The following is a 26,135-nucleotide window of genomic DNA, read 5'->3' on the forward strand; positions in this document are numbered from 1 at the left end:
CGCCATCGCCGTCCAGAGCGCGTATACGACGCGCGCGACACAGCAGCGCGACTACGGGCAGCAGGAGTCAACCGGAGGCGCGCTCCTCCTGCAGCGGGCACAGCGCCCGAATATCTCATGAGTCAGGCGCCACCGAGTGGGTCGGCGACGACGAGATGGGCCAGCCAGCGCGCCGCTCACGGCAGAAATAGCTCCGGCCTAGCGACCTTCGCTCGGCGCGCGTCGGCGACAACCCGACGCGGCGCGTGTAGTAACGCAAGAAGGGCGTGCCCTCCTTTCAAGAGCCCGTGGGCGCTTCCCATAACCAGCGGCCGGAGTCGAAACCCCGGAAGAGAGCGGGCTTTGCTTACCCTTAGCGGCTGCGGTGCCGGTGGAGGGTCGCGGTGGAGGAGTATCCGACATTGCTCTTTTTCAGCGTGGCCTCCGGGTCGAGTTGGGACCTGTGCGACGGTGAGTCGGTAGACGAGGCTCGTGACTGTTGCTTCGCTGTTGTGTCGCTGTCACGCAGCAGATGAGTTGCTTGTGCCTGTTTTCTGTTGCTGCCTCCTCGGTTTTACTGCGAAGTGTGTGTAGCACTCGAGACGCTAGCCAGCAGTGGACGCTGTTGCACACGCTTTTCAGCGTCGCACTCGTGCCAAGTTGTTGCTGCTGCTGATGCTGCTCCGCAGAGTTTTACTCCGCTATGACGGCGATCACGCGCACTCACTCACACACCACTACGGGCCAACGGCAGAATGATCGAAGGCTCCGCTTCCAGTCGTCGATTCCCCTTCTTATAAGCCGCACTACACTCCTCTTCGTAGCCGCGAAGGCAGGGATCTCTGCGACGGTGGTTTCGCGCGACGGGAAAAAAAGCGCACGCGCGCGCTCTGCCCCACGCTCTCCAAATCCAAGCAGCTCCGGCCACTAGAACACGCACTCACACACGACGCGAACTGGAGACTCCGAGAACTGCGCGCTAATTGCGATTCGCAGCCGCTTCTCAACGTCCTTTCCTCGCCGAGTGCGCGCGAGTTACGAGATGGGCAATCGCACGTGCGTGAGCTAGAAAGTAAGCAAGCCCGAAACCAACCACGTATTTACTATACGCTGCCGCACTGCTCGGTTTCGCTCTTCCGTAGCCCGGAGCGCACGCTTTCGCGCGCATCTCTCCTCCTCGCCACTACGGCCTCCTCCTCTCAGATCAGTTACTCCCGCTCGCCAGCCACACTCCTCTGGCAACGCTGAACGGCCGAAAGGGGAGGTCACGTGACCCCCATCGCGAGCTCCGTCGCGCGTCTACGGGGCTTTCGGAACCAGAACGCGCGCCAAAATGAACAGCTGGTGAAGCGCGCTCGGTGTTGTCGTTTCGAAAACCTGCTTCGCTGGCTGTTCACATATAAAGGGGCGCTGATTCAAAAATCGCTCGTGGTTGCATGTCAGAGAGCAAGCCGCAACTAATGGCGTCTATTCTAAATCAGCGTCGCGTAATTTTCAGCTGTGATTTAACAAAACATTCACTCTGAAAGTAATGATGAATCACCACTGTTTGGTCGTGATAAATATGCTTCCAACAGCGCAAATAAGAGACTATTTTTTAACGGGTAGTAAGCTTCTTGAGAAGTGTCAAACATGCAGCCAACAGTATTGGCGGCATATTTAATAATAATAATAATAATTGGTTTTTTGGGGAAAGGAAATGGCGCAGTATCTGTCTCATATATCGTTGGACACCTGAACCAAGCCGTGAGGGTAGGGATAAGGAAGGGAGTGAAAGAAGAAAGGAAGAAAGTGGTGCCGTAGCGGAGGGCTCCGGAATAATTTCAACCACCTGGGGATCTTTAACGTGCACTTAATCGCACATCACACGGGCTCCTTGGCGTTTCGGCTTCATCGAAGCGCAACCGCCCCGGTCGGGTTCGAACCCGGGAACTCCAGATCAGTAGCCGAGCGCCCTAACCACTGAGCCACCGCGGCGGGGCAAAACTAAGGATTACAAAGACAGGAAAAAATGGCAGTGTACTGATGTACACAGAATTCTGTGCATGGCTGTGAGAATGGCTGTGTACTGATGTTGTCAGTGTGTAATTATCACGTGCGGGGCGCTCTAAAAGTGACAACCCTGTTTAGGTGAATGAATGCAGTCCAAGGGAGATCATTTGAGCTGTTAGGGGACCAACTGTACACCTCTCCATGGGGTGATTGCGTGTACATGAAACTTCAGGTAAAGCTGCGAATTCACTCGTTCTCAAATAATAGGAACTGCTGCATTTCCCTCGAAAGCAAATAACATGCGGCTGCGTTACAACGAAAACAGAACTTCTTTCTTCTTTCACTCCCTCCTTTATCCCTTCCCTTACGGCGCGGTTCAGGTGTCCAACGATATATGAGACAAGTACTGCGCCATTTCCTTTCCCCAAAAACAAATTATTATTATTACTGATAGGCGAAGGCAATTCTGCGAATTTATTCGTGCTCTCATCGCCGTACAAAGTACAACCTAAAGTGCTTCATACCTTTTTCTGCTAAAGCTACGGATTGCAAAGACAGAAAAAGGTACGAAGAACTTTATGTTGTACTTTTTACGGCGATGAGCGAACGATTAAATTCGCAGAATTCCATTCCGCCTATCAGAAGTTCTGTTTTCGTTGTAATGCAGCCGCATGTTATTTGCTTTCGAGGGAAAAACAGCGTTCCTATTATTTTAGAACGGGTGGATTCTCAGCCTCACCTGAAGTTTCATGTACTTGCACGCAGTCACCCCATGGAGAGGTGTACAATTGGTCCCCTAACAGCTCAAATGCTCTCCATTGGATTGCATTCATTCATCTAAACAGGATTTTCACTTTTAAAGCGCCGGGCACGTGATAATTACGCACTGACAACATCAGTACAAAGCCATTCTCTCCGTTGCAATGCCGCTTTGTCGGCGCATTTCAATGGCAAGTTGTTACGGGAAGACGTCACGCTGAGCATACGCCTTTTGTTGTCATTCCGGCTCTCGAAGCAGGCTGGGTTAAGCGCTGTGCCAATTAAAACTACGTATTAGCAATTATATTTCACTTTTTTTCGTGCCTCGCGTGACCTAAAACCACCTTTGACGTCACAGCCATCGTTTTGTTGATGAAACCGAGACAGAAACAATAATAAATTCAATTCTTAATTATTTAACGACCTTAGTAAACATCTCAGCTTCATTCATGCATACTAATGCCAACGCATCAAAGAAGAAAACACGCAAGCATGAATTTGGTTTTTGTTCTCCTTGAACGGGATGCTCATCATCATCATCAGCCTGACTAAACCAACTGCAGGGCAAATGCCTCTCCCATGTCTCTCTAATTACCCCTTTCCTCTGCGGTGCCTGCAGAATTTCTCCACAACGTCATGTTACTCTGAACTAGCGAGTGGCAATGTGCACTGCACCCGCCGCAGTGGCTCAGTGGGTAGGGCACTTGGCTACTGATCCGGAGTTCCCGGGTTCGAACCCGACCGCGGCGGCTGAGTTTTTATGAAGGCAAGGCGCCCATGTGCTGTGCGATGTCAGTGCACGTAAAGATCCCCAAGTGGTTGAAATTATTCCAGAGCACTCCACTACGGCACCTCTTTCTTCCTTACTTTTTTCACTCCCTCCTTTATCCCTTCTCTTACGGCGCGGTTCCGGTGTCCGCCTATATATGAGAGATACTGCGCCATTTCCTTCCCAAAAAAAAACAATTTATTATTATTATTATTATTATTATTATTATTATTATTATTATTATTATTATTATTATTATTATTATTATTATTATTATTATTATGTGCACTGCATTGTCGCACGGCCCCTGGTCCTCTCGGCCACGCCCTCTTCCACGCGGGACCATATGCGGCACATGTACATGGGGGAAGGCCGTGTACGTGAACCGTATACAGTAGAATACCGTATGAATTAAGGTCACTAGAACGAATTTTTTGACAGGCAAAATTTTCTGAAGTCATTCATCGATACGCGCATGAATTTCAGTTCAACGAATTCCAGCCTACTGCAACTTTTGACGACCATTTTTGAAACCTACAGAAGTATTACGTCCGAGTCGGAACGCATCATTTCGGCCGACGTGCACTACCGCCACTACCGCCACTAGAGAAATTTTATACGTGTAAATCATTTGAAACAAATCTTGGCAAATTTTTGCACGCAGTTTCTACATGTTGACTTGAGCCGACTGATGGCTGGTAAAGAATGAGGCACGCAAATAGACAAAGAAAAAACTGTTTTACTACGAGCAACGAGAAAAAAGCCGTCCCAGCATATTTACTTACTGCCTTCACAATAGTGCGATTCTGGAAGTTGACAAATACTAATAGCTACGAGTAACCCTTGCGAATAACTATGGTCAGTTCACATCTCGGATATTTGTGCTCCTGCTTTTCAAGAGTTGTGTTCCCTCAAATAACGCCTACAAATGGTCCCGTTAGTACCAAGCATTTAGCATGTAATGCACGCGTCAGCTCGAAGTTGGAAAATGCGTCAGTGTTGTGGGACCCTTCCACGAAGGAGGATATTGGATAAATCGACCACGCTCATAGGAAAGCTGCAAGGTTTATATATGGTAAATATAAAACACTAAACCTTCCCTCTTCGCCTAGGCGAGAAAATCAGATTCCGACATGGCAAACATACCGGAAAATATGCCGACTTCTGCTATTTCAAAACGTTTTCACTGGAAAGGTCCCACTGCGAATTTCGTCCAGCTATCCACTACAAGGAAAACAATGCGTACTTCACCATACGCACTGGCTCCGATTTTTACAAAAAGCGAACTTCTTTGAAAAAGAGTTTTTTCCTTAAAGCAGTGAAAGAATGGAACGAGTTGCCACCAGTCGTATTTGAGTCGAATGACTTTTTAAAAGAACTGGAATGCCTTTTTTGCTAAGTGAAGACATCGTGAGTTGAATTTGTGGCCTCAGTTTTTGTCGTTTTGTTGTATATCCTCTTCAGATTTCAGGTTTGTCTTTTTGTTGCAATGTCCTCTTGCTATGGCCAATGCATTCGGCCCGCAGTAGGCATAAATAAATAAACAAATAAACATGATACTTTCGCTCGGCTACACTCCCGGATGTTACATCTGCTATACATCACATCACGTAAATTTATTACCTTGAAAACCCCAGTTTGGGGTTATTACATAAGTATTTGGTGTGGGCTTAAACTAACTTGCGTACAAAAATATCAGCTCGATATAGCAGTTATACAGTTCGAAAATGTCGATGGGCAGGTTGTTGTAGTGACGTCTTGTGAAAGGTACGGCTGGTAGGATACGTTGGCATGGCTTCACATTTGGCTCGTAGCCAGAGCAATAACTCCCCATACTGGCTAGCACATCTGACTTAGTCGAATCTCAGCTGCATCCAGGCAACAGTCGTGTTTCATGGAGGTGCGCAATGGTCCTGTTTTCACCCGACAGTGTAAGGGTCCCGTTCTCCGGAAAAGTGGGCGTTGTCGTCTTGTTGCTGTGACCGAAAAATCCGGATTGGTCGAAAAGATTGCTACATCACACGGCGAGTGGCGGATTTTAAAAGTGACTAAAACATTAAAAAGCTGGTGATTAGAAGCTCGCAATGTGACTCAAACGTCATTAATTAGGACATGCAAGTTTATAAACTAAACCAATTGCGCTGAAAAGAAAATTGGAGCAGTCCGGAATCGAACCTCTGACTCTTGGGCCGGGAGTCAGGCAGGCTACCTGTAGACCACGCAGGAATTTTCCTCCATATGGTATTTATTCCACTGAAATTGCGTTGAATTTACATGAACTATTTAAAAAAGTTTTCGGGGAATGCCACGAAAGACATCTCAAAAGGAAGAGCAACAGAGCTCTAGACAGGAGGTAAGGATGAGCACATCACCGAGAGGGAGTGCCACTCCGATTTAAAGTCTGTCTGTTCGTGCACTTCCTTAGGTTGAACTATCATTTGGCAGAAATGATATTTTGTCGAAACAACTGATTCACAGTTCCGGTTCATCATTCTAGTTTTCCATAATCTGTGTAGTACAACCAGAAAAAACGTATCAAGAGTTTCATCAACATGTTGCACGCCGGTGAGGTATCGTATGGTACGGGAACTCAAATAAATTCGTTTTTTCAAGGTCCGTTGCAAGACATCTCAGAACAAAATTGCGTCCTTACAATAGATGAAGCAATGTTCAATTGTTTCAGGACCATCACAGAGGCGGCAGGTCACAAATAACACAAAAATGCCTTTTTTTTCTGAAAACAAGTATTTACGGGCAATGTTTCCGCATGTAACTTCGTACGTTTGCACGGGTTGGTTAAAGCGGGGCTTCATATGCATGTCGCGTGGTCTCTTTCATTATGATTGCGATTACGAAAGGGGAAGTACACTCCGTATCTGCGTGGGCCAGAGGTCATGCCCTTAAAGACGGAACTTAAGTGACCCCCACTTTTGAGGGGCGGGGTTTTTTAACTGGTTGAATGACTGTGATCAGTGCCGAATTCTAGCAAGAAATGTCTGCTTTTTATTGAAAGTGCTAAACACCAAGTAGGTGTGTCAATTTTACTTAATTGTCAATTTGGGAACAATCTGATATGACGTGACTTCACACGCTTGAAATTTTATTGGGCCATCAAGATCACACGCTGCGTTCTCGTTTCACTTGAGCAGAGTTTCACTTGAAAGAAGTTCACTCAAATGGTACTCCACTGAAGTATCATTTGCATTCCCCTTCGCTGCACGAAATTATTCTTAGTAGTGGCAGAAAACCAACCATTTTGCGGCTTCTGTACACAATCTCCTGAGTTTGAACGCTTTGAGTCTTGAGGTTGCCAACGTACAGTGTTTTGCTTATATGCTGCCTCACAAATTATATGGCATTCTAAGCTCCATTGCCTGTGGATCTTCCACAGTTATATGCAGCTACATTAAATTATATAAACTACATATAAAGCAAGGCTTTATCCTAATTACAAGCCTTTTAGTTTTCTGCGTGGCCTCTGTTCATGTGAACTCTCCCAACCTAGATAATCATTTACTGCTGCTATTGCTGCCCATGAAACCATAATCGCTAGTTAGAAATGAGCCACTAGCTTATGAATGCACTGGAGTTTAGAGCCCAAACTAGCCAACGAGAGGTCGCATAGAGGGCAGACATACTCCAATATTAGCATTACGCTGCAAAAATAAAGCAGTACTTTTTTATTTTACGTTGTGTTGGTATCACCTGAAATTTCTGCACAAAGTGTTCTTCACATCCAGCGTTCATACTCAGAAACTCCGGACAAACGCATTTTTTCAATGGCATGTTGTTTGTGAACTCAACTTTTTTCGCATATCGTAAGACTGCACCAAAACAATCAATATATCTGCAGATCCCCACCCCTCGAGACGCTTGCAGTTCTCTCCTGTTCCTTTTAGAAAACACCCCCTAATGCTTTACTACGGCAGTCTTAAATAACTGGTTCGAGAACAGGGAAAACTTTGCAAAGCAATATTTTGTTACGTATCGGAAGGTTAAACCATTTCCATAATTATGTTCATAACAATATCTTGCAGCATTCTGCCGTTGCCTCACAATTAAAAGTGCTGTCCAAGAAAGGTGGAATTCTTTTTTTTTAAATGGGCTCATGATTTGTGCCTGATGACAAGCAACAAATATTGACATAGCGAGGTGCGTTCGTAGGTACAATATTTGGAGTTGAAATGAAAATTTTACAGAAATTCTGTGCTCTCATGTCAAAAGCATAATACGCTCCACTTTTACACTGGGAATTCCCCCACATTTTCTGCCGCGATTGTTCAAACCCTTGTGGAGCTTCTGGGTCTCTTTTCTTGGCGTCTTTAGTGGTTCGCATTTTTATTGACACCGCACAACTGCTACGGCGTCATTCTGAAATTCCGCTCGTGGAAAAAATTATAAACGCAGCCACAAAACAATGACATGTGTGGTGTTTCATGGTACATAAGCAACCAAGGTCATCATGCCCCAAACAAACACAAAAAGCCGTCATTCAACATCACCAGTGTGAGGAATCTTGTTGTGACATTCCCATAGAGCCCAGGTTGCACGTGGGATTTGAAGCGCGACAGGTGGAACGCAGAAATTCATCTGCTGGTTCATGTTGTGATGTCTAATACATCTTCTGATGTGTTAGACAGCGCAGCATATTTTTCTGAGCTAGCAGTGACACAGCGTTCTCTTTCTCAGCGTCGTAATTACATTCTCACCGCTCTGGGCACACGGCGCGGAAGTCGGGCGTGTTATGTCAGGCTTCGCTTTTATTATTTCTTGCAAGGGTGGTCGCACGGGCTAGTTGGTAGTTCATATTCAGAAAAAACAGCCCACCTTAAGACAAGTACTGAGGAAGGTATAACGACACAGCGCCGAGTTCAACTAGCTCTTTTATTGCAGAGCGACACAATATATATAGGAAAAAGTGGGCGGGAAAACATGGGGGAGCAGCTGCTTGGTTTGCACCCGACAGTAAGATGACTGAGGTGAAAATACGCTAGATAACTATGCTGTACCTGGGAATGAATAAAGTTTCTTTAAAATGTTAATTCTTCTTCGATCTTAAAAGAGAAAGAAATGTCCCAGTCATTTATATTTAATAAATGGAGAAACAGCGCCGGAATAATCGGGCTACGCAGGAAAGCCCGAGTTAATTTCTTCTTATACAGGGATAGCTACGGTGAAGTATATGTAGGCAGCAGCGTCGTCGTCCGCTCTCTCTTCCTCTCGGCACGGGTATCTTACGCGCACTCTCCCCCCCCCCCTCCCTCATGTTAGGCCCCATCACTCGATACTGCATCAGGCCACTCCGATTATCAGCGAAAGCTATTAACTAGAGGTTACTGCGGCACTAATGCGACCGTGGCAGCAAAAGCACAACAGACATCATACAGCCGTGCGCCCATACTAGACACTCAGGCATCAGCACATGGCACCACCAAACCCAATCTATCTCAAACTTGGATTAACGCAGACGTACACAGACGGCAATTTTTTTAAGTGCATGGTGCTTGTTGCCTCAAGAAATAAAAAGATTGACTATATAAATGAGAAGAGGTTGGTTAATCTGCTAACGAAATTTCGATGGCGCCGATGATACGGTCTCTGCATCCAGGGACTTCATCCAGGAATGGCGCAGCGTCATAGGACGCTGCACTGTCCTGCGAGAGTCTCGTTGCTTGCAGGTGTCGGATTCTCGTCGGTTTCATGTGCTGGGCAGATTCCACAGCGGAAGGTGAATATCGGCTTCAACTATCCAGGAAAAGCTCGCACGGCGCGGGGAAAGAGGCCTCGGCCAGTTCCAAATGAAGGCATGAGTTAGAGCAACCCCGATCTCCGAAGCACAACCTCCGAAGCGCCTGGTGAGGGTTACCACGCTGGAGTGGGAGTTGGAGGATGGGAGAAGGGGAACTAAAGCACGCGTGCGGTGCCACAGGTGCTCTTTTTCTTGTCAAAAGGAGGCTGGCATCACCCATGGCTGAAGAGTTTAGGCGGCGCCGAGAGGAGAGGGGTCGCCAGGCCGGCCACTAAACCTTCCTGGCTTTCCGAATTAATGAGACCACATGGGACTCATTCAGCGCGTATAGGGTACAGTATGCGGGCCGTTAGACGACGAGTGGCCTGACAAAGCACTGGGCTGCGGCTTGACGCGCCGAAGCTGGCATACCGCTTGAAGCAAGCCAGTGCGGGTTACAATGCGTCATATGGGGAGCTGGGTAATGGTGGCTACAGAAGCAGAACAAAGCGCCTACTGTATAGTGACAAACACCGCACAAAACGGGGAAGGAGGCTCCCTGATTCTAAACCTAGACGTTTCATTGTGGGCAGGCTGGCAAGGCCAGTAAATTGCTGTTGTTTCACAGGCCTGGATGCTGGCATCCACTTAGATACTGGGGAGCCACGGGGGTAGGTGAGCATCTTGTTCGACAGTGCTCTTGCAGAGAGAGGGTGCAGAATGATTTTAACGCGACAGCTTTAAAACGGACGTTCGGAGAAAGAACCGGCCGCGTTGTGAGACTAATTCATGATTGGCAGAGGTTTGCAACGTCACACGTTAACCTATGGAATGAAAAGGATTAGAACTCGAGTTAAATTGTGACCATGAGGTCGCAGCATGACTGACATGTCATTGGGATATATAAGGAAATAAGGTAAATAATTACGTTAAATAATTGGTTATGTTGCGTAATTATGTAATTAGTTGAAAATCGAACCCATGATCCTTGGGTTACGAGTAAGACACCTTACCTCTAGGCCATTTAGGCACTTATTTTTAAGCTTGGTAATTATTACACTGAAAATATGTTATATTTACATGAACTATTTACAAAGGTATCAGGAAACGCCATGAAAGACACCTCCAAAGACACAGCAACAAAGCACTCGACGGGGGGTAAAGCCGAGCACATCATCAAGAGAGAGTGCCACTCCGTTTCAAAGTAGGTCTGTTCATACACTTCCCTCAGTTGAACAACTGATTCGCAGTGCCGGTTCATCATTCTATTTTTCCACAAAATGTGTAGTTCTATCGGGAAAAAAACACATCAAGAGGTTCACCAACATATTGCACTGTGGTACGCTCGTGCTACTTGGTTGAAGAGAGACCATGTGCGTCTTGTGCTTTGTCACGCGGTCTAGCATACTTATGTATACAAATGAGTGTGCGTACTTAGAAGAAGGACCTAATTAAGAAAGAAAGTAACAAATAACCATTAACGCTGTCGTGTCATACCCCTAAGGCGGAGCCTAAGTGCACCCCCCCCCCCCCAATTTTTATGGTGAACAACTAATGCCTGCGTGTTTTTGTTGCCCAGTTCTACAGAACCTTACGGAAGAAGAACCAGAGGCCGTAGTCGCAGCAAGCAGCGTGAACGTCCCTGCAATTTGGTCAGACATAAGCCAGTGACCGCACTCAGCAACTGCCATTCGACATGTAGGCGGGCAGTGCCAGCCTTGGGAAGCAATAAGCCCGAGTCTGTTCCGGGATCAGTAATCCCTACTGCATGAGGCAGCTCACCGAAACGAGCGCAGATGCGAGACACAGGAACGATAGGAGCGGACGCTGATGCAGCTTTGTTTCGATTTGTTTTGAATCGTGGGTTAGCACTTTTTTATTTATTCCTGTTTTTGTTTTTGTTTTTTATACGACAGAGAGTCAGTGATAAATTGACTGCAGCTGGAATGTGGCGCACCTACTGCTTCCGTTACATCTCGCAGTATGATATGCGTCATTGGAACCTGGGCGCGAATAAACGTTTAAGTTCCAGTGATGCGTATTGCAAAAAGTAAGAATCCAATCCAATCCAATCCAATCCAATTTATTCCAACATCAATATCAACAGACAATGATGTCGCGGACAATGGACAAAAAGCCTCAAAATAGGGCTTAACAGCGTCCACTGACCGTCTTCTTGGCAACGACACAGCATTGAAAATGTACATTAGATATGAACAAAATACGAATTCGAAGAACAAAAGAACGAACTAGCCCCAAGCATCAGGCAGCACTGCTGAATGGTCAGCCCAGCGCATCTTGGATTCTCACCCCACCTTGAAAACACAGTCAAGCAAGGGGCGCTGCTTTGGGCACACCTTGTTAGCGCACTGGTGAAGGTTTCTAGAGTTGGTAGAATTTGTGAACGTCCGACTTCGAAGGAACTCGGGCTTTTCGCTCACAAACAAACAAAATGCTCAGTTTGTCCTTCTACATCCCTAAAACAGCCCAGAAGCCGGCCATCTAGAGCACCATGTCCCCTTTAGGCTCTCGAATCAGACTAATGCCGACTGCGAAGCACTTATGCCAGGAGACCGGCGCATTCGGGTGGGAACAGTCGCTCACTAGTGCAATCTGGGGAAGACAATTTCAGTGGACATTGAAACCTTTCCCTGTATTTACATTTCGCCGAATTCAACAGCTTGAACTACCGCACATGATTTAAGCGCACTTTTCAGGGAAAGCTCTGTCAAGAAGCGCAAAACAGAGGAGTATAGGAATGGTTAGCCTATTCGTCTTGCACCGGCTTATCCCTACCACGAGTAACATAAGTTGGGATGGTGAGAAACATGAAGAAGGGTTGAGGAGGACGTTCAGGAGGAATGCGTATGTTTATACCAGGCGATAGAGGGAGCTGGCGAAGCACTCACGGTTTTTTTTTTTTTTTTGCATGGCAGAATGTGAGCAAAGGAGGGGGGGCGAGCCCGCTTACGGCAACACACGGCAACTCATTGTACTCCGCCTCTGAATCACTTCCGTCGAAAAAGAATGAAATTATGGTGACGTATTTACTCTCCATCCACTTGGCGAAGGTTACATAACTGGCCTTGGGTGTGGCCGCAGCTGTTACGTTTACTGCACACGCCTGCCGGAGCACTTGGGGAGAGGAGGTCGCATGATCACGATGCATCGCGGGCAACGCCGAGGAGGGATGCGTTCGGGAGCACTTGTTAGTCGCCGGGAGCGACTCCGATTCCCCGCATCCCGACCGGAGCCCAAGCCAGTGGCCGCGCATCGATCGGCCGGGTCGCCGCCACGGCCACTGCCACCGCCGGCGCGCCTCCGTTCAAACCAAGCGCGCAGATACAAGTGCGCGCTGTGCGGTCGACGCTCCAGAGCAGTGCCACCCCGTTAAGCGACCTTCAAGATGACGTGTTCGCGCCCTGGGCTGTGCACCATGCTTGTGGCGCACCCCTCGTTGATGTACCTTGGTTTCCTTTGGAGCCCCAGCCCAGTATGCTCCAAACCCTATCTACCCTTTGAGCGATCACTATAGAAGCCAACATGGGGCTAATGAAACCGCTTGATGAGGAATGGAAACACCTTAACAGCGCAGTTTCGCATACTTGTGATAACTGTAGCGAATAAAAAAAAACTTTGTAGGTAGTGTGACGTTCGGGATTTATGTCGGGTACGTGGAAACGACGCCTTTCTTTGCTCTCATGGGACGCCTACGTATATACTGACAACGCGCATGCAACGGGTTCGCGCGCTTCTCTTTCGTTGCAACAGCGCCGCGAAAACGAGCTGGGCCTCGTTTGATGTTCTTTGATGAACCGGCGCAAAAGAACAACGGACAAATAGAAGACGTCGTCCTTGTTCCACTTGTTCGTTGTCCTTTTGAGCCGGTTCATCAAAGATCATGGAAGTCCTACTATCCCAACAACAACTGCTACTCGGTTCATGTATCAGCAGCGCCCGTAGGAAGTTGAGAGAGAAAGACTTTATTTCAGGAAGCGGCCACTAGGGCCGCCCGTAACGTGTAATAGGTGGTTGGACAGGGCGTGTTGTGCTGATTGAGAGTTCATGGTGAGTCAGTTATCCAAGGTTGGCAGAAGGAGGGTGGGTTTTTAGAAAAGGGGGACAATTTATTTTACTTTCGGTGGAAAACAAGAATGCGACGGATTTCTGTAGCATTTTCCTTGGGCCCACGTGCATGCAGAAAACAAAGGAACTATCACTGAAGGCCGATGCTTTATTTTATCACTTGCATATCACACATATTCCGGCTCAAGAGGTGGGATATGCCAGTTTGATGAACGGCACGGAGCGTGTACGTTCGGAGAGAAATGAGAACGACATCATGTGAACAACAATACACACTCTGTCGCGTTCCCGCACACATATCCGTAGGCACGTGTGATACGTGTTTCAATATAGAGAGTGGTGACAATGCAGGAGTGCATAAGCGACAGCGCATATGAGTTTTGCTGTGAAGTCTATACGTCTTATTCAGATTGCGCATTCAACGTCCGTTCGACACTCACATATCGCGCTGAGAACATCGATTCAGCCGTTTGCTACACCCAAACGCCCATGCTGACGTTATTTGTTACACAGGATTAATTAGGCAACGTTAATATCAACCAAGAACATACCAAAGGATTTTTTCTACGCCCATCAAGAGCACTACCGAGAGAGGGGGGCGGGCGGGGGGGGGGGGACTTTATTTCGGCGACAGCCCGACTGCCCCCCCCCCCCCCCCTCCTTGGATACGTGCCTTGTATGAACGTATACGTATAATGACCTCAGCAGCCTACTCACATTTCTGTCTTGCCTTGTGCTATATTGATTGTGAGCCGCCGGCATGCAGTGGCGTGACTGAAATCGCGACACAGAAATGAAGCAAGCATATGTGTCCGTGAAGCGAAATGCACATTAAAAGCCATAAAGAAGACGTAGCGAGTGCGACTACGCTGATCCCGGGACTTTTTTCATATAACTGAAGGCATAGTTTCTGGCTATTCGTTTTCACTTCACATTGGGACAGGCAGCACGCCGGCAATAAAGACAAGAGGTGACATGCAGGTGAAGCATGCAGAAAGCACAGGTGGCGGCAGTAAACAGAGCATGTGCGCTTGCACTTCACAAAGGCTCGCGCCGTGAGAGCACAGAGGGGCTGCAGGAAAATGATGTACTCGTGCGCAGCTTGTCTCTAAAAATAAAAACACTGGCGACCTCTTATTCAGCCCGAGACGCCGTGAAAAACACGTGGCGTGCGTATTAATGCGTTTCAATCGCGTATCGCACGATATGCGTTTCCGCCGCGTGTTCGTCTCCCCCTCATGCCTGTCTGTCGCTTGTGCTCGCCCCTACCTTCCGCAAGCTTCACTGCGCATATTTTGGGGATATGTGGCATGTGTTCTTTGACCATATATAAAAACATCATGTGTTTCTAGGAACGAGGACGTTCCGAGCTCTCATTTGAACGTAACTTACGTCTTCCCTTCCTTACCTTACTTCGTAAAACATTTGCAGCCAAGAAAGAAAAAACTATCAGCTAATAATAATAATAATAATAATAGTAGTGGTAGTAGTAATATTAATAATAATAAATGGGTTTTGGTGGAAAGGAAATGGCGCTGTATCTGTCTCATAAATCGTTGGACACCTGAACCGAGCCGTAAGGGAAGGGATAAAGGAGGGAGTGAAAGAAGAATGGAAGAAAGAGGTGCCGTAGTGCAGGGCTCCGGAATAATATCGACCACCTGGGGATCTCTAACGTGCACTGACATCGCACAGCACACGGGCGCCAGTAGATTGCAATCCTGCGACAAAATCTACAGGTCACATGTTGCCCTGAAACGTTGATCGCGCTGTGCCAGTTCATAAAAACCAGCTATTTTGAAATAAAAAGCCTCGTAACTTGTAATTAACACCCGTTATGACCCAGATAGTCACTAGAGAGAAAGAGGGAAAGAGATAGAGAAAACTGATTATTAGAGATACCTGATGTTTCCGCATTTGTGTTGGCTGGCAGGATTTCACCAGGTTTTATGTATAGGAGACGCATCGATCGAACGCGACCACCGCGGTCGGGTTCGAACCCGTCTTCTCCGGCTCGAGTTTCGATGGAGGTGAGACGCAAAAGGCGCCCGTGTGCTGTGAGATGTAATTACACGTTTAAGATCCCCAGGTGGTTTGTTTGTTTGTTTGTTTTTGGGGGGGGGGGGGGAATGGCGCAGTATCTGTCTTATATATCGTTGGACACCTGAACCGCGCCGTAAGGGAAGAGATAAGGGAGGGAGTGAAAGAATAAATGAAGAGGTGCCGTAGTGGAGAGCTCCGGAATAATGTCGACCACCTTGGGATCTTTAACGTGCACTGACATCGCACAGCACACGGGCGCCTTGCCGTTTTTCCTCCACAAAAACGCACCTCCGCAGTCGGGTTCGAACCCGGGAACTCCGGATCAGTAGTCGAGCGCCCTAACCACTGAGCCACAGCGGCGAGTCCCCGGGTGGTCGAAATTATACCGGAGACCTCCACTACGGCACCTCTTTATTCCTTTTTTTCCCTACCTCCTTTATCACTTCCCATACGGCGCGGTTCGGGTGTCCACCGATATATGCGAGACAGTTACTGCGCCATTTCCGTTCCTCAAAACTAGTCTTCGAAACAAATTTTTAATAATAATAATTGGTTTTGAGGGGAAAGGAAATGGCGCAGTATCTGTCTCATATATCGTTGGACACCTGAACCGCGCCGTAAGGGAAGGGTAAATGAGGGAGTGAAAGAAGAAAGGAAGAGAGAGGTGCCGTAGTGGAGGGCTCCGGAATAATGTGGACCACCTGGGGATCTTTAATGTGCACTGACATCGCACAGCACACGGGCGCCTTAGCGTTTTTCCTCCATAAAAACGCAGCCGCCGCGGTCGGGTTCGAACACGGGAACTCCGGATCAGTAGTCGAGCGCCCTAACCACTGAGCCACCGCGGCGGGGCAACCAATTTTTCGCAGACTTTAAATTATACATGCGAATGCTAAAAATTTTCATCAATGGGGCCAACAGAGTGAGCTGCGCTTTTCCTTTCTTTCTTTTTCTCCCTTTCTTTCTTTGTCTTTTTAAGGCGAAAGCCTTTAATGGCTCATCGTTGTCCATCCGTCCCTCCGTTCGCAAAATCTGTCACACTATGACGTTATCAATCGCATAATTGCTATAACCGATATACTTTTAGCAATTACTAAGTATCGATGGCAGATGCCGGGGCTAGCAAAAATCTTTTCCTTCCTTTTTACTATTATTTTAATAAAAAACCACTACCACCACCAATTACTAAGTAACGGGTTATTAGTATTTAGTCATTAGTTATAATTATTTACTGTTAATAATTAGTAAAAATAAATAGAAAATAATAAAAATGAAACGATTTTAAGACATGAAAATTAAAAATGAGAAATAAAACAAGAATAAAAAAATGTCTACAAGCGCCGCGGAAAAAAAAACGCGTTCTAGAAAGTTCCATGCTTTCGCATTCCTGCACGTAAGCAGACTTAAGTGCCCTCAGAATTTTATCTTTCACTCTTTCCTTATTTCTTTCTTGTTTCACTCCCTCCTTTATCCCTTTCCTCATGGAGCGGTTCAGGTGTCCAATGATATGTGAGACAGATACTGCGCCATTTCCTTCCCCCCCAAAAAACAATTATTATTATTATTATTTTCTTTCTTTCTTTTTCTTTCCTTCTTTCTGTCCTTCTTTCTTCCTTTCTTCCCTTCTTTCTTTTTTTCGTGTTTGCGCCTTTTTTTCAAGTGATGTTTATTGCCTCAGGGCATAAAGGTTATAAAATGAGAGATATGAGGATGCTTAAAGATATGAAAAAAGCTGGGCTAATCGCGCCTTGTCCGAACATAGTCTCCATGTTATCTGCAATCGTACACTGTAGCGGCCGCATTACCACATGAGTGCGACCGCGTACTCGGCTTGTGTACCTCGGCGAGGAAGCGTGCCCCTGCACGGTCTAACAAGGACTAAGCAGGAAGTTTCGGGCGGCTTTGTTTAGGCTGCGGTGTTCGGCTCGCGGACCGAGCACGCGTTGTCCTATGCTGCCACCTTGCAAAGAGCTCCGGTTAAACGAACGCTATTCTGACATCGTATTTCACGTTTGCATTGGTCTAAAAACAATGTTTAGAGGCGCAAAGGGTGCAGTGTGAAATAGTGAACAAGCTTGCGTTAATAATGCCGTGGCGGAAATGGGGAGCAAGAGATTAACACTGGCGACCCATTGATAGCGGAGAGCAGCTATTCAGCGGTCTGTTAGGGCAAAGGCATGTGTTTTTTTTTAAATTGGCTTTGGGGGAAAGGAAAATGGTGCAATATCTGTCTCATATATCGTTGGACACCTGAACCACGCCGTAAGGGAAGGGATAAAGGAGAGAGTGAAAGAAGAAAGGAAGAAAGAGGTCCGTAGTGGATGGCTCCGGATTAATTTTCAGATATAGAAATGCAGACGGGAAAGGAAACGACAGATGGAGAGATATACGAATAGGATACTCACTGTAGGCGCGGTTAGCGCATATCAGGGCAAATTTGAGAGCAATGGGGGCCTTATTCATCCAGCGGTAGACATGGTCTTGCTGTTGTTGATGATGGTAAGGATTGTGATGACAGCGCACGAGAGGGAACCCCACTCTGTGTGCCTGGGGCTCCTCTTCCAGAATTATTGCTGCCGACTATGGCCCATGACACCAAACGGCAAAGGCGCACATTTCACGCGTTTCTTGAAAAATTACGCTTGTGTGCTCTGTGAACTTTCCCCTTTCCCACCAGAAAGATCCGACATTACTAAACTGTAAAAAAAAAGCTGAGGTTTAAAAAGATTGTGACTAAATATCTTGACATCATCTTACTTCACCCTTCCTCATCCATTTATTCCAGTAATCGCTTCATTAAACTAGGAGCCGTGCTGTAAAAGGGGCTAGTTGGTTTTCCACCTTAGCTGCATCTTGTTGCGTGTGTTCGTTCAACTGTCATTTTTTATGTGGAGTAGCGCGCTGTAACAAAGAAAATGGAAGCATTATATTTATATTCGACAATCTTAACGTCACAAATGCCGGCATGCGATAAGGGGTAGTGAACTCTGGAGTGCTATTATGGACTCCCCATATTTCATGAATGAAATGAAACACGTGTTACGATACTTTTCTTTTTAGCTCTAAGGCACAGTTCGTTTAAACAGAACAACCAATCTGCAACCTGGACCAATGGGCACCATTCAAAGGGATGGTCCACGGAGCCATTTTATCGAGGAGTGCCATCCGCTAAGCAATACGTCCCTGAGCAACAATTAAGAAAAATGAAAACAATTGAGTGTTTTATATATACACTTGCACCTGCTTTTAGACGGCAGTGAACGGTGTGCGCGAGGCGCATTACAGATTCAAGTATAAGTCTTAACATAACCTTGGCTGCTGAACAGCCATACTAAATTCAAATTTATTTTTAATAGTGGTTTATTTGAAGATAAAATGAAAAAAAATCGGCACAGACATTTAAGACTGCTAATGTGTGCGAATGCCAGACGTAAACGTTTGGTTGCGGTTTGCGAACTGAGTTTATTTCAGGCGATCAGTCTTCTTTTTTTCGAAGTATGAAACCAACCACCCACACAAACACGCATATGGCGCCACCCGTAACACTGTACGACGATTGGTTGCACCACAATTTTGATACGAAAGTCTGGGAAGGCATATAATGCAAGGTGCATATGTCATCGGTTAGAATCCTTGTCGCAAGTTAGCTTCCTACTTGACTATAGAACATGTAAGTTTATATTCAACGCGAAACCATATGACAACTTCCGGAAAGCTGCACGACAAACTGTTGCGGCACAATATTTGTACGAATGTCACCACATGAATGGCACCTCATGGAGGTCGGCCAGTGGCGGGCTTATATAGAAGAACGACATGAATATGTCGTTGTCGGGGTTAGGACCTTTGGAATATTTGATCCAGGTCCCATTTGAACTCAACATGTTTTTGGAAATGTGGCGGAGTGCTTGAAGGTTGCTTCACTTCCGCCACCGGTTGGCCCGGTATTGCACTGCCTCCGGTATCGGCCTGGGTCATTATACCGCGCGTCTTTTCTATCCTGTCTTCCTATTCCATCTTCTAACTCTTCTACTGTGGTAGCGATTGCGGCTCGGCTTGAGCCAGTAGGCAGGCCTGTGCACTTTCCTTTTCTTTCTTTCTGGCAACCACAACATACAGCAACAGACAGACATGAATATGATTTCCGGTAATGGCGATGCTTGGTCATTATTTGCGCGTCCCAGGGCCGCTTGATGACGTCAGCCTATTTTTCTTGCCATCGCTGATATTTTCTGTACCATCTGCGAGTACACACACACACACGCCGCCGGCTTTTCTCGCAGCGGGACTAGCAATGGCTTCGCACTAAAATTTCTGCTCGCAGCGGCATCTGCCGTCGTAACTAGAAGAACCTGGGCTAATAATAATGATAATAATAATAATAATAATAATAATAATAATAATAATAATAATAATAATAATAATTGGTTTTCTGGGGAAAGGAAATGGCGCAGTATCTGTCTCATATATCATATATCGTTGAACGCCGTAAGGGAAGGGATAAAGGAGGGAGTGAAAGAAGAAAGGAAGAAGAGGTACCGTAGTGGAGGGCTCCGGAATAATTTCGACCACCTGGGGATCTTTAACGTGCACTGACATCGCACAGCACACGGGCGCCTTATCGTTTTTCCTCCATAAAAACGCAGCCGCCGCGGTCGGGTTCGAACCCGGGAACTCCGGATCAGTAGTCGAGCGCCCTAACCGCTGAGCCACCGCGGCGGGGAACAATAATGATTGGTTTTGGGGTAAAGGAAATGGCGCAGTATCTGTCTCACATATCGGCGGACACCTGAACCGCGCCGTAAGGGAAGGGATGAAGGAGGGAGTGAAAGAAGAAAGGAAGAAAGAAACTAAATATGAAAGGGACACTGAGTGGACAGAGAGGGGTAACAAAAACAGAATCTGCAGTGTAAAATTACAGGAGATGAATAGTGACATAAAACAATGAAAATGGCACCACGGCCGCCGTGCTTGTCTTGCACTGAGACGGGCTGGCACTCTTGCACTGCGCCAGCGCGCGTTTGGCCGCGAGGTATAGTTGGCAGCGCGCGGGCACATCAGCACAAGAGTTTTGCGCTCATAGTGGTAATAATAATAATAATAATAATAATAATAATAATTGGTGTTGGGGGAAAGGAAATGGCGCAGTATCTGTCGCATATATCGTTGGACACCTGAACCGCGCCGTAAGGGAAGGGATAAAGGAGGGAGTGAAAGAAGAAAGGAAGAAAAAAACGTAAAAACGTAAAAAGTGTTGGACATCGCGCGCGTTGGATGGCTGGACAAGCACACACACACACACACACACACACTGCACACACGGTTCGCCCGCGCGAAGCATCAGATTGAAAAGAGAAAATGACAGAGAATTTAGTGTGTGTGTGTGTGTGTGTGTGTGTGTGTGTGTGTGTGTGTGTGTGTGTGTGTGTGTGTGTGTGTGTGTGTGTGTGTGTGTGTGTGTGTGTGTGTGTGTGTGTGTGTGTGTGTGTGTGTGTGTGTGTGTGTGTGTGTGTGTGTGTGTGTGTGTGTGTGTGTGTGTGTGTGTGTGAGAGATGTCTCGCTATATATTAAAACATAAACGTATGAAACTCCATAATAGGAAAACCGTAAGAAAGCATAAATACAAGAAGCACTAATGCAGCGTAAAATACCTTGTGTTCTTGAAACGCCTCTACGCAAAGTGCTTATAGAGAGCATTGGAATCATGTTATCTGATAACAAGCATGCAGATTTTGGTTTCTGGTTAAACCGTCCAATTTAAAATGCGAAATAAGCTGAATACATACCCAGAAATTTAGGACAAGCGCATTTTTCCGACGGGATGTTGTTTATGAACGCATTTTTTTTTTCACGTATTGTAAGATAGCACCACAACAGTGCATATACATATATCCGTACAAACCCTCCTTGAGACGATTGTAGTTTTGTGCTATCTATTATCAAAGACTCAACTTATTGGCTTTTCTATGGCAGTGTTAACTACTCGGGGCGAGCGCAAGACAAAATCTAAAAGCTAGATTTTGCTACGCATCGGAAGGTTAGACTTTTCCCATCAATATTTTCATAATGGTAAAGTTACGCTATTCCACAGTTGCCTCACAATTAAAGTGATGTCAAAACAGGTAGATTCGAAATATAAGGGGGTACTTCTTGATACGTTCCCAGTGATGAATCCGCTGCTAATGTCCTAAGGTCCTCCTGTGTATGCATTCTGGTCCAGGTGGCGCCACTTTTCCTCCTGACACGACCCGAGTTGCCATCGCGGAGAACCTGCGGTTTCTGCACCCTTCCCACCGGAGTCAGCAGTATTGTACTCGCGGCTCTGCCACTTGTAAAGGCCTTGCAGCCACCTCAAGACGTCCCTCTGCGGAATCTACAACGGCCAATAACATTCTCGCTGAACGCCTGCTGCTGCCGAGCGCGTGTGCAAGGGAGTGGTCATGACGGAGCTGAGCAGTGGCGCAGGTGTTAACACGGCCATTTGAAAAACTCTTTCAGATTGGCCCTGCATCCCGCTTCTTCCATGCGTGTTAGTCTCCTCGTAAAATCCCATTAATAGTAGAGTTGCCGTAACGAAACGATAGCTACAGCAAGGTTGCTCTGATCCGGTTAGGGACTGCATAGGTGACCAAAAATAATGGCTTTAGAGAAAGAGTTCATGATATGGTACACTTTAACAGCAGTGACCTTTCACCGCAATAATACAGGCTCGCCATTCGGTTTGTTTCTTCACAACATGATTCGGTCCACTGCCGACTGCGTTCACATTGCGAAGCTGCTCCTCGTGTGTGGCGACGTAGAACTGAACCCCGGTCCTCCTAAAACGGATGCCAGCAAGACAAACGCCGAGGTGTTGGCGGCCGTAGAATCCCTGGCTAGCGCAATGGAGTCGCGTCATGCCGAGCTGATGTGTTCCCTCAACGCGATCAAAACTTGTCAAAAAACCCTCGAGGATCGAGTGTCCGATATCAGCGCGAGGTTGGCAGCCGTCGAACTGAAAGCGAACGTGGTCGAAGGACTTCAAGATGCGTCTGAAACGCATCGCAACGTTTCTGACGCTGTCAGTGTTCAAAAAACTGAGCACAGTTCCGGTTTTTATGACGATGAGGACAGGCATCGCAGAGACAACCTAATTTTTTACGGCGTCGCGGACAGCTGGAGCGAAACGTCAACTCAGGCTGAACAAAAAGTACGTTCGCTTCTGTTAGATCACTTATCTATGCAGCTCTCGGAAGACGACATTCTGCGAGCGCAAAGGCTGGGTCCGTTTGTCGCCGACAGGTGTCGTCTGATCGTCGTTAAGTTTGCTCCTTCAAAAGTCAGAGACAATATTCTGTCCCAGAGGTCTAAGCTAAAAGGCACAGGTGTCAGCTTGCAAGAAGATTTCTGCAAAGCTGTAAGGCAGGCTCGGAAAAAGCTTTTTGATTTCGGCAAAGCCAGCGGCCAGCCTTTTAACCTGCTTTACAACAAGCTGTATATAAACAGAAAGTGCTACGTATACTGCGCTGAAACCGACAGCGTGCGCGAAGCAGAATCGCTCAAAGCGCTTGCCTCCGCTGGTAGGGGCGAAAAATTTTCAGTCTTACCCACGCCTGAGACTGAGGCTTCCTGCGCAGTTTCTGAAGCCGACCGGACGTACAAGCGTGACCATTCATTCATTTTCACCAACATAAGAAGCGTACTCAACAAGCGCGATTCCTTGTCATCATTGATTGACAGCTGCTCCGCTGATGTGGTCATACTAACGGAAACTTGGTTGTCCGAGAAGGTAGATAACTATGACCTATTTACGTGTGAGAAGGACTACACCTTTTACAGACATGACCGCTGCGGACGATCGGGCGGAGGCATCTTGGCCGCTGTCTCTCATGACCTCAATTCCTACGAAGTCACAGTTCCGTCGCCCATTGAATTTCTTTGCGTTTGCATCAACTTAAATGATAAAGACGCAATATTTTGCGTTTGTTACCGGGCACCCAGTGCGGCGTCAACATTCTGCGAGGACCTGCATAATTGCCTCAACAAAGTTGTCAGCAGATTTCCGAAGGCACCGGTTTTTCTGCTGGGGGACTTCAACTACCCGGCCATTTTGTGGAGCGATCCCTGCCCCATAGTGACCTCAGGTTCGTCAGAGTGCTTGGCCTTCATCGACATCTGTTCAACTTTTAACCTTCGCCAGCTCGTTAAAGAACCTACGCGCATTAAGGGCTCGTGTGCTAACATACTGGACCTCATATTGACAACTTCGCCTGAATCAGTTTCGTCCATGACTCTCCTGCCCGGCTTGAGCGACCATTCTGTCATTCATTTCACGTTGTCGTCCCGCTCTCTCCCGCCTTCAAAAAGTATGCAGTGACTCTGTAACTAGGTTTATCACTGCTCAACAAAGCGCTGAAATACCAGCGTTGACCAACGAGCGCGACAATGCGCTTTGAATGTAAAATATTTTGTCTTCCTGCCGCAAACCAAAAAATACTGCTTCACTTGAAGCATGTATACGTATACACTGACTGTATCGGCAAACATTTCTGAATATTCGTACAAAATAGTTCACGGTGCGTCACCTCCATGTTTTTCTTTTGATTGTTGAAATACGTGAATATAGGCATACACACAGGCTGCATGCCTATCATGTCACAAAATGGATATGCACTCATGTGTGCCGTATATTTATACTGTGATTACGTATGATAAATTTGCGCATACATGCAAGCATGTGCGTTTACCGTTGTTTTTTTGTTCCCATTAAACTGCAATTATCTGCGTGTGATTCCACACAATTTCATTTCAAATTAATTGTGCGACACGTTTTCTCATTTTTTTATCATCCAGCTAGTTCTCTCTCCCTTTCCTTTCTCCTCCTGCTGCTCATTCCGCTTAGCTCGATGAGCTTAGGGGTGGTGCCGCATAATTAGCGCCCCAGGTTCTTGTCTGGTTACCACCGGCTGCACCTTGGCAAGTAAGCCACCCGGCGGTAAGGTTAGCAGTGGCGCAGTGGCACAAGGCCGGTGCTATGGCAGGCGGTGCCATGGGTGGAACTTGGGTTGCGACCCAGGTTGCTCTTCCCGAGAAGCCTCTCACGATGAAATGGGTTACCGCCTAAGGCCCGTTTCACATGCTGCGAATTTTGCCGCACCGACACTGCGAATTCGGTGCCGCCGCTGACGCCGCAATGCGATTGCCGCTGAGTCCTTTCACATGCAACGCAGGACCGGCGAATTCGTTCGGTTGTGACAACAGGGTTGCTAGATGTCTGCTTATCCAACCTGTGAATAAATGCGGCAGTAATGTAACATAGAACGTGTTTACGTTGTTGTAGTCATGCGCAATTTTAGATACAAGGTAACATTTCGTATCTTTTTATCAGAGTAAACAGTTCCGAATTATTCGAAAAGTACACGATGGCCAAAGCTAAGCCTGGCCAAAGCTGGTCAAAGCCAAGCCTGACAGAGAGCCAAGCAGTGGATGCTCCCTATTGGTCAGTCGCAGAGCGAACACACCGACGATGCGAATGAATTCCAACCGGACGGAAATCGTTCGCGAGCCGTCTGCGGCAAGAGCGGCGGCCCTCTCCAGCCGCAGACCGAACGAATTCACAGTGCCGGACGGTGAAATTCGCAGCATGTGAAATGGGCCTAAGACGTTGGGCAGGTGAGCAGCCTGCCACAAAACCGACTTCAGGCAGGCGGGCGGGCTGGCGAGCAAGCACCCCCCCCCCCCCCCCGCCCGTCCTGTCTTCGGCACGTGAAATAAAGTTCTGTCTTTGTGATTTTCTAATTATGTGGAATTTCCAGCACACATTCGACACCAGTTTGGGAGAACTTGCTCAGAGAGACTGGGCGCCTCCCTCTAATGTGTGAGAAACTAAATGCAAAAAAGTACTCGCACATTATTTCTGTTAAACATAGACAATCAGGTACTAAACTTCGAACACATATACTGCAGTAGAACAAATGTAAAGTGATTTACCGAGGAGATCGTGGCTTCGTCTGTGCAAGCAGCGTGGCAAAATTAGATGGCAAGCTTACCTGCTGAGCGCATCAATATACAGGATGTTTTGTGGAGAATGAGCCTGTTATTGCGAGTGCTGCGTCTAGCATGTTATGCAGCAAGTCATGCAGCACCGAGAGCGGCTAGAAAAACTTCTAAAACGAGTGAAAATTAGTCAAAACAGGACCGTGACTTTTCAATGACGCGTGTATATGTGTCGGCCATATTTTCTCTCCACGTTACTGTACCCACTGCGTACTACCACATTAGTTTTGCAGAGTTTCTGCGACTTCCCGCTAATGGGTGTGTATATGTTTGGTGCTAAGGTATCATTCCATCCATGAGTGCGTAAAGCTAGATGCTTGTAAAAGGACGGCGGAAAGTTAAGTGGGCGGATGAGGTTAAGAAGTTTTCGGGAATACGATGGCCGCAGCGGGCAAAGGACAATGTTAATTGGAGAGGCATGGAGAGGCCATTGCCCTGTTGTGGGCGTAGTCAGGCTGAGGATCATTAGCATGATTCAAGAGCTCTCAGTACAGAACCACAAACTGACTCCCACACTCCGACGCCTCCTGCCTGACGCTCCTGGAACTAGACACGGGAAATTCAGTGCGTCGATTGCGCACTCTGAAGCATACATTACCACCAGAGCTAAGGAACCAGACGTACTAAGTCTGCGAAACACTGGCATTTGTTCTTTCTCTGTCGTGTCGTCTAGCGCTGGTAGTTTTGGTTAACAGCTAACCGCAACTATTGTGTCTTCCAGTCTTAGAAGTCCTTCTATGAGTG

At 47.0% G+C, this 26,135-nt stretch overlaps 1 protein-coding gene across 1 annotated transcript; it reads left to right on the top strand.

The window, feature by feature from the left end:
- The first annotated feature begins 325 nt into the window (after nt 1-325).
- On the top strand, nt 326-25,036 carry LOC144093959 (uncharacterized). Its single transcript, XM_077627735.1, has 2 exons — nt 326-450; nt 21,577-25,036. Exon 2 carries the CDS (start codon nt 21,994-21,996, stop codon nt 23,710-23,712), a length of 1,719 nt encoding a protein of 572 aa, XP_077483861.1. The 5' UTR covers nt 326-450; nt 21,577-21,993; the 3' UTR covers nt 23,713-25,036.
- The last annotated feature ends 1,099 nt before the right edge of the window (nt 25,037-26,135 follow it).

This window comes from Amblyomma americanum, chromosome 6 (assembly GCF_052857255.1).
Source record: "Amblyomma americanum isolate KBUSLIRL-KWMA chromosome 6, ASM5285725v1, whole genome shotgun sequence".
NCBI lineage: Eukaryota > Metazoa > Arthropoda > Arachnida > Ixodida > Ixodidae > Amblyomma > Amblyomma americanum.